This window comes from Cervus canadensis, chromosome 11 (genome assembly GCF_019320065.1).
Source record: "Cervus canadensis isolate Bull #8, Minnesota chromosome 11, ASM1932006v1, whole genome shotgun sequence".
In the NCBI taxonomy this organism is placed as follows: Eukaryota; Metazoa; Chordata; class Mammalia; order Artiodactyla; family Cervidae; genus Cervus; species Cervus canadensis.
Window position 1 is genome coordinate 44,996,146 of NC_057396.1, and position 16,414 is coordinate 45,012,559.

At 37.9% G+C, this 16,414-nt stretch overlaps 1 protein-coding gene across 1 annotated transcript; it reads right to left on the minus strand.

Moving 5' to 3' along the window:
* Positions 1 to 6,415: 6,415 nt before the first annotated feature.
* LOC122449295 (olfactory receptor 51A4-like) lies at positions 6,416 to 7,369 on the minus strand. Its single transcript, XM_043480825.1, has one exon. The coding sequence runs from the start codon at positions 7,367 to 7,369 to the stop codon at positions 6,416 to 6,418; it is 954 nt and encodes a 317-aa protein (XP_043336760.1).
* Between the last annotated feature and the right edge of the window lie 9,045 nt (positions 7,370 to 16,414).

Here is a 16,414-nt window from a genome sequence, read left to right on the forward strand (position 1 = left end):
AATCACAATGGTGTGATCACTCACCTAGAGCCAAACATCCTGGAGTGTGAAGTCAAGTAGGCCTTAGGAAGCATTGCTATGAATAAAGCTAGTGAAGTGATGGATTCCAGCTGAGTTATTTCAGATTCTAAAAGATTATGTTATTAAAGTGCTGCACTCAATATGCCATCAAATTTTGAAAACTCAGTGGTGGCCACAGGACTGGAAAAGTTCAGTTTTCATTCCAATCCCAAATAGGCAACGCCAAAGATGTTCAAACTACTGCACAATTGCACTCATCTAACACACTAGCAAAGTAATGCTCAAAATTCTCCAAGCTAGGCTTCAACAGTGTATGAACCAAGAGCTTCCATATGTCCAAGCTGGATTTAGAAAAGGCAGAGGAACCAGAGATCAAACTGCCAACATCCATTGGATCATAGAAAAAGCAAAAGAATTCCAGAAAAATACCTGCTTCTTTGACTACTCTAAAGCCTTCTTCTGTGTTGAGCACAACAAACTGGAAAATTCTTCAAGAGATAGGAATACCAGACCACTTTACCTGCCTCCTAAGAAACCTGTATGCAGGTCATAAAGCAACAGTTAAAACAAGATATGGAAAAACAGACTGGTTTCAAATTGGGAAAGGAGTATGTCAAAGTTGTATATTGTCACCCTGCTAATTTTAACTTATATGCAGAGTATACCATGTGAAATGCCTCACTGGATGAAGCACAAGCTGCAATCAAGATTGCAGGGAGAAATATCAATAACCTCAGATACGCAGATGACACCACCCTTATGGCAGAAAGCGAAGAAGAATTAAAGAGCCTCTTGATCAAAGTGAAAGAGGAGAGTGAAAAAGCTGGCTTAAAACTCAACATTCACAAAATGAAGATCATGGCATCCAGTCCCATCACTTCATGGTAAATAGATGGGGAAACAATGGAAACAGTGACATACTTTATTTTCTTGGGCTCAAAGATCACTGCAAATGTTGACTGCAACCATGAAATTAAAAGACACTTGCTCCTCGGAAGAAAAGCTATGACCAACCTAGACAACATATTAAAAAGCAGAGACATTGCTTTGCTAACAAATGTCCACATAGTCAAAGCTATGGTCTTTCCAGTAGTCATGTGTGGATGTGAGAGTTGGACCGTAAAGAAGGCTAAGCGATGAAGAATTGATGCTTTTGAACTGTGGTATTGGAGAAGACTCTTGAGAGTCGCTTGGACTGCAAGGAGATCAAACCAGTGAATCCTCAATGAAATCAATCTTTCAAATTCATTGGAAGGACTTCTGCTGAAGCTGACGCGCCAATACCTTGGCCATCTGACAGGAAGACCTGAGTCTTTAGAACAGCCCCTGATCTGAGCACAGACTGAAGGTAGGAGGAGAAGGGGATGAAAGAAGACGAGATAGTTGGATGGCATCACCAACTCAATGGACATAAGTTTAAGCAAGCTCTAGGAGATGGTGAAGGACAGGTAAGCCTTGCGTGCTGCAGTCCATTGGGTTGCAAAGAGTCAGACACGACTGAGCAACAACCTAAAAACCCACAAAATTGTGAAGTTGCTAAATGTAAGAAAGAATATGAATTGTCCATGTTCATGAAACGTTGGTAGTATATTTAAAAATATAAGTCCAAGTTTTTGACTGAGTTGACAGAGTCACTGAGTTCAGTAATTAAAAGCCAAGATTTGTAGCCAAACTGCCTGGGGTCAAAGCTCCACTAAACTTGGGCACTTTGGTGTCCTTTAACAAATTATTTTAACAAAATGTGCCTTTTTTTTGATTATCTATAAAATGGGTATTTAAAGAAGTAATGCAGTACTATATGTAAAGAGTATAGTATATTTGGAAAATGGCAACCGACTCCAGTATTCTTGCCTGGAAAGTTCCACAGACAGAGGAGTCTGGCGGGCAACAGTCCATAGGGTCACAAAGAATCAGATACAAGTGAGCATGCATGCATGTTATCTGAGCCCAATGACCATGGAATATAGCTGTTAATCTAAAATAATAAAGTAACCAGTTATTTTACCAGCAAAGCAGGTTTATTCAAAAGCAGCAAAGTACTGCAATTTGGTTACATGGAACAAGGGCTTCTCAGGTGGCTCAGTGGTAAAGAATCCTCCTGCCAATGTAGTAGACACAGGAGAACATGGGTTTGATCCCTGGGTTGGGATGATCCCCTGGAGTAGGAAATGGCACCCTGCTCCCCTATTGTTGCCTGGAAAATTCAATGGACAGAGGAGCCTGGAGGGCTTCAGTCCATGGAATTGCAAATAGTTGGACACACACATGACTGAGCACACACACACGCACTTGAAATTATGGCAAACAACATGAAATCCCCATAAAGTATAAGAGAGGAAACTTTTACAGAGAAGGGGAAGCTGGGGCCAGGGCGAGGGAGTATTAAAAGCAAAAACAAAATAACATTGGAGGAAACCAGGAATTTGTAGTATAGCAGCTTTTTATCGGCTAAATGGTGACAGTCTTTCATTGACTGTGCTATTGCCAGGTAAGGAGAAAATATTTCTTCTCCCTGCTAGTAATAAATTACTGTCACTTCCTGCCAGGTACACAAAGCATGTCTTCGGTTCAGAATCTGTACTGACATCAAGCATGAAGGCTGCCCCTTTTGGTTTTCCAACTGCTTTTCTGTAAGAGTTCCCATAATTAATTTGCACTCAGCAAAGTTTGAGTTCCCTAACCTTTATAGAATAGGAAGTGGCTTACTGCAAGGAACCACCCTTCCCCATATGACACAGATGAGCTTCAGTGATGCCCTCTTCCTTACCTGTGACAAGGCCAGACACAGACCATTTAAATTCCCCTTTTTTTTTAAACTCATAAATGAGATTTTGTCTGAGCTGTTTTGCCTCCACTGATCAATCTTTCCTACCTTTAAAATAAGTAGAGTTGTTTCATGTTTTAAAATGTCCTAACATAGGTTAAGGACTATAAAGGTGTTACTTATGACAATTTTTACTCTATGATAGTATTAGAATCTTTATAAACTAGGCTCACAGACTTTTTAAATAACTTTATTTATTTTTAATTGAATGATAATTGCTTTACAATATGTTGTTGGCCTCTGCCATGCATCAACATGTCAGCCACAGGTACACATATGTGCCCTCCCTCTTAAACTTCCCTTGCACCTCCCACCTCTTCCCACCACTCTAGGTTGCTCACAGACTTTTAACTTAAGATTTTAAATGTATGGATAGTTTAAATTATTATAAATAACATAACTAAAATTTTCGATGGGCTAATATGAACAATTGTAACAGGATTATTAAAAGCTTGGAACATTTAAAAGTGTATGAATCACTGAAAATCTCCCCACTCCTAACAAATTATTATCACACTTGGTATCATCCTCCATCTTTTTGTAGACAGTTTAGTTTGTTATAGTTTCAATCATATACCGTTTTAAGCATTCTTCAAAAATTTATGTGTTTATTAATTAAAGAATAAATATATAATTCATATTCCATAATATCATTTTAAAGCATACAATTCATGGTTTTCAATATTTTCAAAAAGCTAAGTGAACATTTGAAGTAACCCTTAGTACAGACCCCCTAGTGCAATAGCAAATGAAGATAGGAGTTGACAGGTTTTTATGTCTGCTTTTGAAGGGACAAAAGATCCTGCTTTCCCCATAAATGAGATATAAACAAAAGAGTATATCACCAGAGACTTGAGTTATAGCTCCTTGAATTCCAGATGGAGGTCCAAATCTTGTGTGCTAAAGCAATTTGGAGAATGAGAAGAGATAAAATTCCCTTCATAAATTCCATTAAAAAATCCAGAGGAAACGTTTCTATCATCACAAACCCAAAAAACCAGCCAAACAAGAAAAAATATGTATTACATGGTCTCTCAGTTTCTCAAATGGAAATATGTAAGCACAATTAAAATTAAAACTTTTATCCAAGATGACTAATAACACGCATATACAGAAATATCAAAATAAGACAGAAAACAAAAATGAGGCTCTTCTGAGCTCAGTATTTGGCCAGGGTTGTGTGCATGGTGCTGAAGCATTTATCCTCTCATAATAATAAATGGAATTTAATAATAATCTGAGCATATCCTTATAAAGCCTCACATTTTAATATCTTAGTTATCATTTACTTCTTTTGTGGCCTGTAAATGACTGACTGGAGTGGAAAGAGTAGTATTCTTGACACGAAACAAAAAGACATCCAGTTGTTTCTTAGAACAGTATATGTGTCACTTAACTAGGGGCTTACCTGGTGACTCATGGTAAAGATCTGCCTGCAATGCAGGAGACTTGAGTTCAATCCCTGGGTCGGGAAGATCCCCTGGAGAAGGGCATGGCAACCCACTCCAGTATTCTTGCCTGGAGAACCCCATGGACAGAGGAGCCTGGGGGGCTACAGTACAGAGGGTCGCAGAATCAGACACAGCTGAGAGACTTAGCATGCACTTAGTTAGGCATATTTGCTTGTCTAGCAAGCAATTATTTCATCAAGAATTTCTCCAGAGCCCTTACCTCACAGTATCTGTCAATTCTAATCTATTTTATCATGAATTTTGCTCCATTTTAATCTCTGGATTATGTCTACATCTAAATCATTATTACTTTTAGATAGAGCTAAATCTTACCTAGGGATTAATTTTCTTCTATGGGGATCTTATATCACAATTACTGTGCCACTTGAAGGAAAGTTTTTAAAGTGCAGATGGAATCATCCCTTTTTCTTGCACTCCAACAATATGACATATTTTGTCTGCCTCATATTTCAACATTGACTTTATCTGTATTTTATAATTTATTTTATATAAAATTTCTGTTTGAACATATCCATTTTTGTTGATGAAGAAGCATAAACTTTATTATGACCCTGTTGCTGTCTGCCAATTGTGCCCTTGATTCTATTGTTTAGGCTTCTTATTTTTTTCTTCTTTTTGAAAAAAACAAAACAAAACAAAACAAATTTCCCTTGCTTTATTAAACTAAAATTGACATATAACATTCTGAAAATATAAGGCATACAATGTAGTTATTTGATACACATATATTGCAAAATTATTACAGAGTAGAGTTAGTTAATACCTCCATTGTGTCACATAATTAAGTCAGTTCAGTTCAGTCCTGTCCGACTCTGCGATCCCATGGACTGCAGCATGCCAGGCCTCCCTGTCCATCACCAGCTCCTGGAGTTTACTCAAACTCATGTCCACTGAGTCGGTGATACTATCCAACCGTCTCATTCTCTGACGTCCCCTTCTTCTCCCACCTTCAATTTTTTCCAGCATCAGAGTCTTTTCAATTGAATCAGTTCTTCGCATCAGGTGGCCAAAGTATTGGAGTTTCAATTTCATAATCAGTCCTTACAAAGAATATTCAGGACTGATTTCCTTTAGGATGGACTGGTTGGATCTCCCTGCAGTCCAAGGGACACTCAAGAATCTTCTCCAACACCACATTTCAAAAACATCAATTCTTCAACACTCTGCTTTCTTTATAGTCCAACTCTCACATCCATACATGACTACTGGAAAACACCATAGCTTTGACTAGATGGGCCTTTGTTGGCAAAGTAATATCTTTGCTTTTTAATATGCCATCTAGGTTGGTCATAATTTTTCTTCCAAGGAGCAAGTGTCTTTTTATTTCATGGTTGCAGTCACCATCAGCAGTGATTTTGGAGCCCCCAAATATAAAGGCTATCACTGTTTCCACTGTTTCCCATCTATTTGCCATGAAGTGATGGGACCAGATGCCATGATCTTAGTTTTCTGAATACTGAGTTTTAAGCCAACTTTTTCACTCTCCTCTTTCACTTTCATTAAAAGGCTCTTTAGTTGTTCTTTGCTTTCTCCCATAAGGGCGGTGTTATCTGCATATCTGAGGTTATTGATATTCCTGCCAGCAATCTTGATTCCAGCTTGTGCTTCATCCAGTCCAGGATTTCTCATCATGTACTTTGCATGTAAGTTAAATAAGAGGGTGACAATATACAGCCTTGATGTATATTCCCAATCCTTTCCCATTTGGGAACCAGTCTGCTGTTCCCATGTCTCATTCTAACTGTTGCTTCTTGACCTACAAACAGATTTCTCAGGAGGCAGGTCAGGTGGTCTGGAATTCCCATCTCTTTAATAATTTTATACAGTTTGTTGTGATTCACGTAGTCACATAATTATCATTTCCTTTTTGTGGTGGGAACCCTTAAAATGTATTCTAAGCAATTTTCAAGTATATAATGCAGTATTGTTAACTATAGTCACCATGTTATACATTAGATACCCAGAATTGACTCATTTCATAACTAGGGGTTTGTGCACTCTGACCAAAGTTTCCCTATTTCCTCACCGCCCCCATCCCTGCCAAGCACCATTCTACTCTCTATTTTTATCAGTTTAGCTTTTTATATGTCATATTTGATTATGTGAGCAAATTTTTCCTGCTCTTGAATACCTTATGCACTGTGATCCTTATCTGTTTGGTTTTTAGACTGTAAACCAAGGGGTTGAGAACACGAGTTAGGAAGAGGAAGAGGTTGGCCATGGTGACATGAAGAAGAGGAGATGTGAATGTCCCAAACCTATGAATTAGAGCCAACACAATGAGTGGCACATAAAAGATGCAGACAGTGAAAATGTGGGAAACATAGGTATTAAGTGCCTTGAGCTGACCATCTTTGGAGGCAATACCCAGCACTGTCTTCAAAATTAGGATGTATGAAATGACAATGAACATAGAGTCAACTCCAAAGGTGCACAGGACAAGGGACAACCCATAAATGATGTTGACTGTGATAGGGCCACCAGCCAGCTTCATAACATCAGGGTGGTAGCAATAACTATGTGATAGAATGACATCCTTGCAGAAGGGCAATCGCTTGAGCAAAATTGGCAAAGGTACCATCAACACCACACCCCTAATCATGGCTACAAGCCCCATTCCCATAATCTGAGAATGGGTTAAGATTACTGTGTAGTGCAGTGGGTTGCGAATAGCTACAAATCTATCAAAGGCCATGGCCAGCAGGATGGCTGACTCCATGGAGGAGAAGGTGTGGATAAAGAACATCTGCATTAGGCAGGAGTGAAACTCAATCTCTCTGTGATTCAGGAGGAAGACACTGAGGACTGTAGGCAGAGTTGATAAAGACAGACCCACATCTGTGGCTGCCAGCATAGACAGGAAGATGTACTGAGGCTCGTGAAGGCTGGAGGTGGTTTTGATGATGAAGAAGATAGTGCTGTTTCCTAGGAGGGCAATTAGGTACATGACACACAGTGGGATAGAGATCCATATTTGTACAGCTTCAAGTCCAGGGATGCCTGTTAAAAGGAGAGTGGGTGGCTGGAACCAGCTAGTGTTTATAAGCTCCATAAAGATATGTTTGGGGGGCACAGCCCAAATCAGTTTCTAAATGTTTCTACTGGGAGAAAAACCGAGATTTTTAATAGAATGTAATGCATCTAACTTTTGTGGGGCAGTGTTAATTCTAGCCATCTTTACATCAAGGAATTGATCCTTAGAATGTTTCCAACTCTATCTGAATACTCAGAGTGAGGACAATGAATAACTGCTATTAAAATGTAAGATCTACTAAAATTATTTCAGTCTAGAAAACTTCAGTCATTGATTAAGTGACAATGAAAATTAAGAATACTATTTTCTATGTTTATCCTAATGCTTAGAAAAATTTCATTGTTGGATTCTGTTTCTTAATTTATCCACTTATGTTGAATCTATATACTTTGGCTAAGATGACTCTGAAAGAAGGTTTTGCACTTTCCCCACATCTATGTCACACCTATAAATATTCAGGCATCTGGGGACTCCTCCGGAGGTCCAGTGGTTATGATTCTATGCGTCCATTGCAAGGGGTGTATATTGTCTCTGGTGGGAGAATTAAGATCTCACATGCCATGCAGTATGGCCACACACAAAAAAAAATTCAACCATCTGGAAACCTGGACATTTTTTCCTGTTAATTAGACCTGCAGAAATAAAGAATAAGATATTCAATAAGCCACATAAACCTCAAGCTATTTTAATAAATACTCCAAGTTCATTTTCACAATTAATTTCTAGGTTGTTTGACATGTTCTTTTAAAATGATATGTTGATTTTTCAAAATATGAGAGAGTGATAAAATAATCAAGATGAGTATGGCAATTACTTTTAAATTGGTGCTAGAATAGTTGCAAACATTAACAAATAACTTCTTGAATAAAATTTGAAGTATCTGTATTCCAAAGCACATGTATAATACATCGTGCTGTTTTGTGCTTAGTTGCTCAGCCATGTCTGACTCTGCAACCCCATGGACCACAGCCTGCCAGGCTCCTCTGCCCTTGGGGATTCTCCAGACAAGAATATTGGAGTAGGTTGTCATGCCCTCCTCATATAATATATTAGGAAATAATAAATATCCACATTTCAATAAACATCTTAAACATGGCATAATTGGAGGAAATTGTGTTAATATTTATGTGTTTATCCTCTAAAGATGAATAGAAAGAGATTATATATGATTGTTTGAATACAGTTATATTTAGGAGTTTTGTTTAAATTTGGAAGTAGAAACAAAATAGTGAGGTAACTACATTTGGATATAGAGAAGAATGTAAGGGCGCTAATATGACTGATGTTATCTGAAAAAATATGAAATCAATATACAGTCTTTTTAGTAAAAATCTTATTACTTAAAGGTGTAGCCAAAAATAAAACACCAGAAGCAAAATTTAAAAAAGAAAATAATGAAGGATTCCTTCTGGAAGAATGTAAGAGACAGGGTGGATTGGAATAAACCAATATTCTGTCTTTGTCCTCAGGAAAAATTAGTACTATAGTGCTGTTTTAAAATCATGTAGATGCTAACAACAAAATTATCTTTTTATAGATGTAATTATATCTTTGAAGAGCGGATCCCAGATGAATCACAATGTATACATTTCCATCCATTGATGTATTAAGACCTATACTTATACAGTTAGTCATCCAGTCTACAGTCAGTCACCCATTCATGTATTCTTGGCAATGACGTCGTCTATATTCGTCTACATTCTTTCTTGGTATGCCTAGTAAAGAGAGTTCTATGAAACGTATGTTTTCAGACAGGGACTGAGTCTACCATAAAGATAACCCTAGTAGAGAAGCTGACTTCTTAGGTACCTAGAATTTTAAGTTATTATATAACTTTACATGAAGTATCAGAGTCACTCATGTTTTAAAAAGAGAAGAAGAAAGCCATGGTTCATAACAGAGTAGGACATCAATCATACCACAGACACCACCCACACACAGTCATTCAACACACTGCATCTCACAGCCCTAAGATGTGAGACTCTCTCATAAACATAAAATTCTGAGCTACCCCAACACATTCTACATCTCATTTAAACATATGCAAAGATATATGCTATTAGCAAATGGAGAAGGAAATGGCACCCCACTCCCGTATTCTTGGCTGGGACATCCCATTGAACAGAGGAGCCTGGTCAGCTGCAATTAATGGGATCACAAAAAGTCAGACATGACTTAGCAACTCAGCATGCATGCATACTACTAACAATAGTAGACATGGACATTAAAATAGTTGTTATAACTGTATTCTGCATGTCAAATTAAATAGAGACAGTGGAGTAATACTGAATCTGAACTACTGTATACAGTGGAAGTATACAGTATACTGAAGTACTGTATACTGTATACAGTTGTATATATTTGGCAATGCTGCCCTTTCTCCAGTATAGATTCCCTCTTCACTCAAAATAGGCTCTGACATCCTGTATAGGGCTCCCCCTACCACATGATGGACTTCTCACCCAGCTTGGGTTCTAGCACTTCATGTCAGGCTGCCATGTTCAAGTGTGAGAACATCCTCCTTAGCTCACACAGGTCCACATTTCATTTTGGGACACCTCTCACAGATATATACCCTTTCCACTTTGCTCAGGCTCTGGCGTTCATCACTTGGACTACATTTAGAATCCAACTTCCTGCTGGGCTGAAGTTGGATTCACTTCCCTTGGATTCACTTGGATTTACCCTCCCTTCCACTCCCATCTGAATGAACATCATTATCATGGTCTCTTGTTCTGACATCCCATGCTGGTCTACCCCTCACAAAGCACCCTCCTCACAACTGCCAGGACCAAGCGCCCTGTTGAGGTGCATTAACCATATCCATTCCCCACCCCATACACAGTGGAGATGTCTACATCTGTGCTTCAGCCAACAGGTATAGGACATAATCATTCAGGATGAGAATAAAAGGAAGGGAAGGAAAGGGGAACAAAAGAGAAAGGAGAAGGTGAAGAGTCAACTTCGTTTATATTAAACACAAAATGTTTAATTTTATTTCCCATGTTTTGCTTTTCGCATGATGCGGGGCAAGCAGGGCATGTGGGATCTTCGTTCCCAGACCAGGGGTTGAACCCACACCCTCTGTAGTGAAAGTGCAGAGTCATAGCCACTTGACTGCCAGGGAAGTCCAATTCTTATTCACTTTATATATTAAGTTGATTTTGATTTGAAAAATAACTTTATATATGTTGACAGTCAATCCATCATGTGATGGGCATGCTGCCAATATATTACATCTGAGAATTACATCTTTCAAATTAACATATTCTCTACATTGCCTTGAGCCAAACATGAATTTTCATGTATCTTTAGTAATAAAATCTGTGATTTTTAAAAATTAGGACTTCTGGGTTTATATCATGAAAAGAAAGGAGTTTCTAATAGTTATAAAACTATATTCCAGCACAGTGTACTGATTTTATGAGTAACTTTTATGTTCAGAACTTTTATTAATATTGATAGTAAAAATTAATTCATGCTTTCTACATGTATTTTTGCCTAGTAAATCCCATGGACAGAGGAGCCTGATGGGTACAGTCCATTAGGGTCATAAAGAGTTGGACACAGACTGAAGCTACTTAGCACACATGATCGTGCATATTAGACACTGTTATACTTGTTTGCATTTTTCTCAATTAATCTTCATGAAAGTTTTACTGCTGTTATTTATATTCTACAGAGAAAGAATCTGAGGACCAAGGAGGTTAAGTTACATTAGTGAATGATAGTAGAGGAATATTAACCCAGGTCATCTGACTTCAGAACTAGCTTTTGTACCTATTTTTCTAGGTTTGCTGTGTCCTTGTAATGGCATATAATTCTCATTTTTCCATGTGGCTTGATGAAAAATCCTAATTTATATAGTGCATTTAAGTATTTTCAAATGGTTTACCAATTTAACTAATGATTTAAAATATGCATTATGTGCATGCTAAGCCACTTCAGTCGTGTCAGACTCTTTGCGATTCTATGGACTAGAGCCCACCAGGCTTCTGTGTCCATGGATTCTCTAGGCAAGAGTACTGGAGTGGGTTGCTGTGCCCTCCTCCAGGGGATCTTCCTCACCCAGGGATTGAACCCTGTCTTTTATATCTCCTGCACTGGCAGGAGGGTTCTTTAGCATTAGAGATCTGGGAAGCCTGATTTAAGAATATAGTAGCAGTTTTATAATAAACTAAATTTTTATATTTAACAGTATCAAAAATGTTCAACTACATCTCAAATAATAACAGAAAATTTTATTTTTTTTTGAGTAGTACTATTCTCAATCTGATCACTATTATGAGAATACACGTATATATAATAGCAATTGGAAGTTTCCATGAAATAATCTCCTGCTTAAGGGTAGATCATGTCTTTTGAGTTAAAGAAAGCCTGTGTTAAACATTCTTGCTATGAGTATCTTGAATCAACTCAAAATTGAATCCTTATATTGAAACATTTTCTTTCTAAAAATTTCACTACACTGAAAGGAAAAATCAACATAAAGCAGTGTCATGACTGCTTATACTTTCTTAGATCCTGAAATGTACCCACTGCTGAATTTTCTGTAGCTTGTATCTTTTGTCTAAGTATAACAACAACAAAAACAAACAAACAAAAATTAGTGTCATCAATCCACTCCTTACCTTGGTTTTGTAGCTTTCCTGACTTGCTAATGATTTCAATGAAGGTCCAGTATTGACTATACTGCTAATAGACCTTGACATTAAGAACATTCTTCTTTTCATCTTGGCACTCACCTAACAAGTTTAGAGCAGTACTCATAGCTCTTCTCAACCACCTTCAGTGAGACACATAAGGGTCCCTGCTTCACATGGACAACATATGGAAGTTGGAAATTCAGCAGATGCCTTCCAGATACTCTAGTTAGACATGCCACATGCCACTTACAGTCTAAGGCACTGCTCCGGGTTAGCACAGTGCTGCCTGCAAATCAATTTTATTTCAAATTTCTTATTTGAAACTGAACCATTTTGATTCAGTGCCTCCCTTAACATATTTTAGGTGTTTACCAGCATGTTCACCAACTCTGTGAATGAAGACTAGATAAGAGGACAACACTGGGCGTCATCTTCCACATTTCATTTCTTACTAAATGTCACACCATCACTGTTTACGGGAAAGGCTTTTATTTTTTCTTTGTATCTGATAAGCATTTCTGTATCTAGTAACCACTCTGTCCCTATGCTTCATTCTAAGGAACATATACCATACTCTTCCCTGGGAAATTAATCCACAGGACTTTCCTATAGAAGTAAACAAACAAACAACAGGAAATAATATATACACCAATATTTTAAAATTCCTTAGTCTTTCACCTACCTTTTTAGATGCTCACCATATCTAGACTCTCACTGTAAAGCATACTTGGAAGTTTGAAATTTGATGGAAATCTTCTGTGAGGACCTCCACTGTGCTAAGAAAATTGTTCTACTTGGTTCTGTACTTTACCCAAATACATATATCCTAAAGGCACAATATGAAGGGATATTTGGACTCAGTTATCAAGATGGTAAGACTTTGTAGATTCAGAGCTTCCTCTGTCCCTAGTTAAACCTAATCTGCCTTCTCAACAGCCTTATCTAATTTCTGACAGTGTTCAATGCCAGCAGGGCTCTGGCCAAGCGGATTATCCTCGTATCTGACCTTACTATACAGAAGAATTTTACTGTTCGGGGAATTTCTGGTTCTCTCTGGAGGCTAATATAAACCTCATAGCAATGGTTTCATCAGGGCCTCTCCTAGGATAGAGAAGGTTATAGGAAAGTACATTTAATTGGTGTAGGGCCCTGTCAGGATAAACAGTTTTATTGTTTGATTAAAAATGTAATGCAATATCCAATATGAGGCATAGTTGCTTCTCAAAGAACATTTAGAATAATGGGTAGAGAAGAAGTATTTGTATATTGCTTATTGTCCAAATCAATGCATGTGAAGGTTTTTTATAGTGTTTAAGCTCTAGTTTTTTGTTCTTCTGGTCTGAGAACTATCTGCTTGTGTTCTTTGCTGTAACATGCCATCTCCCTTGCTGATTTCATATCTCCCACCATGAGAGAAAGGAAATGTGCATGCATGTGTTCTAAGTCACTTTAGTTGTGTCTAAATCTTTGCGACCCTGTGGACTGTAGCCCATCAATCTCCTCTGTCCACAGGTTTCTTCAGGCAAGAATACTGGAGTGGGTTTCCATGCTCTCCTCGAGGGAACCTTCCCATCTCAGGGATCAAACACTTGTCTCTTAAGTGTCCTGCATTGGCAGGCAGGTTCTTCACCACTAGTACCATCTGGGAAGCCCTCAAAATAAAAATTAGCAACATAGTTAAAACTGTAAATGCCACAGTTCTTTAAGAATCACTTTGTATTGATAAGCTATAGATCTTGTTACCTTTCTGTTCCCTAAAACCATGAGTTCATGTTTGCTAAATAGTTAATAATGAACCTGCATTATCTATTGTGTTGCTGGGGTATATTGGATTACTGAGGGCAAACCACAGGTGGACATCAGAAAGAACCAAGGGTAGAGTTATGCACAAGCCAGAAACAACCTCTGTCTGATTATATTAGGGTGATACTGTATAGAGAACTACGCTGGTAGATTTATTATCACATGTTTTATCCCACTCCTTTCAAATTGGAGTCTTTCTTTTTAATATTGCAGTTCTGGTTGAGGTGGGTGCATGATGGGGTATTGGATCTCTGCCATAGAGTATAAGTATAATCCATACACTCCAATACCATTTGCATAGTATCTTCCATATAGAAATTATAAACTATGCCTAAACAGTTTCTGACTTTAAATTAATGATTTTCGTTCTGTTGGAAAAGCACTTCTTTTGCTTGACCACTCTAAATTTTTAATGACAATGTTGTCTAAGAAGAGCATAGGATTGGACAAAGGCAAACCTACATTCAACTTTTAGCTCAATTTCTTACTATATGTGCAGATGAAATTTCAGGACTTCAATGCCCTCATCTAGTCACTGGAAACATAATAATATCAGGAGTCAGTGTGTTTTTAAAAGTACTGGTACATCAGAAATATATTTTAAACTTGCTAAGTACTATGGCAATAGTAGCTGATATTAAAGGCTAATTTTCACCCACATACATATTTCCCTTCCTAAACTAAACAGTTAGCAGGGTTTGAAGAGTGTATATTGCTTTCAAAGTGGAAGGGTAGTGTCTGCCTCTTTGTGATCCCATGGACTGTAGCCCGCTAGGCTCATTTGTTCACAGGATTTCTCAGGCAAGAATACTGGAGTGGGTAGCCATTCCCTTCTCCAGGGAATCTTCCCCAACCAGGGAGTGAACCCAGGTCTTCTGCACTCCAGGCAGATTCTATACGATCTGAGTCACCAGGGAACCCCATATATTGCTTTACATGTTGTTGCTGTTCTGTTACCCATTCATGTCCGACTCTTTGTGACCCCATGGACTGCAACACTCCAGGCCTCCCGGCCCCTCACCATCTCCTGAAGTTTGCCCAAGTACCTATTAATATATTTGACTCATATTTAATAAGAAAAAAGTCTTAGAAATATTTGATGGCTATACCCTTCCATGGATTTTTTAATGTTTTTTGAGAGACAGTAAATTCCTAAGGATTGTGTTCTCTCAACACTAAAAAATAGACCTTCCAACTCTTACAACTGTTCATTTATTTAATAAATGGAAAACCTTGACAACATCCTATATTTCTATGATTTTTTGTGTCTGTCAGGGCAGTCTATGTATTGGTTGCTGCTGCTAATACAGCTGTTGTTAATTCCCCAGGGTTGTCAAAGAAGTATGATCTTCCCATAAGCCTAGTTATTCATTCAGTGGGTCTTTCTTGGCCTTAATAAAAGGATCAAGAACTCAGAAGATCACAGATGCTTTCCTATATTCCCAAATTCTCTTGGGTTTTAGTTCTCCTGGGATAGATAAAACTATAGAACGAGCCTCTGAGTCAACATTGGAACCTAAATCAAGGATAGACAGCCTGTCTTATGGGATGTCTGTGAGTCTGTGGCTGTAGAATAAAGAAGATAATGAGGACCTGGTGTCTGATATTGGATAGTAGGTAACTGCCTGATGAATTCTGAAGGGGTTCTGTGAGTCTCAGATATTATACTAGTCTCACTCCTATTACAAAGAACCTGTGAATATTTTCCTGCCATATATGTTTACATTATAGCACCTGCCCAAGGCCATGATTTAAGCAGATCCAAGACTGGGAATGGAGGCATGTCTAATGCTTGTGAAATGATATTTGTTAATAATGAGAATCTCTGGCTACCTGGCCAAACCATGATCTTTCAAGTTAATGAATGGTTCATTGAAGGTTGATTTATAACTTTTGAAACAGCCAGTCTTTGTGAGCAACAAATTTTTCAGGATTTAAAAGTTGGGATAAATCTAAAGTCAGGTTCATCAGAAGAAAAGGATCTGGTGTTTTTCTTGCTCTGACTGTAGTCAGTCACAGATTCTTGAGATTCTTTTTTTTTTTTTTTTTTAACATTCTATCTCACAGGTTTCTGTGTAGTTTCTTTATTTATTTTCAGCTTGCTGGTTAAAATTCTCTTTGGAATAGTTTAGTGCAGAAGGAGTTTGTCTCATTTTATCTAAAAAACAAAAGGAATTGAGACACAAGGCTAGATGTAGTGGGTGTGGAAGCCAGTTTCACAGAACTGAAAGAGCAGGCATCTCAGGAGGCTCTGAAAGTGGTTTTTACATACTGAGGCTTTTTTTTTTTTTTTCCTGATGGGAAAGTGTATTCTTATCTATTTGGAACAAGATAGAATTAGGATGGTAAAAAAAATGAAAATAGTAAATTATGACTTAAATCACAAGCTGAGAATATGAGAATATTAAGATGTTAGGAATAAGAAAAAAAATTCAAAGGAGAGCATTTAGTGCAATTTCCATCTTGGTAGGTAACAAACCCATGAGGGCTGTTGGATGACATGTGTCTGACAAAGTTCTGAGGTTTCTCAGACCAGCAGGCTCACTATTTATGGCATCTCCTTCTACCACAGTTCCTCAATATGATCTCACTGCTGCAGTAAGAAGATGCTTTG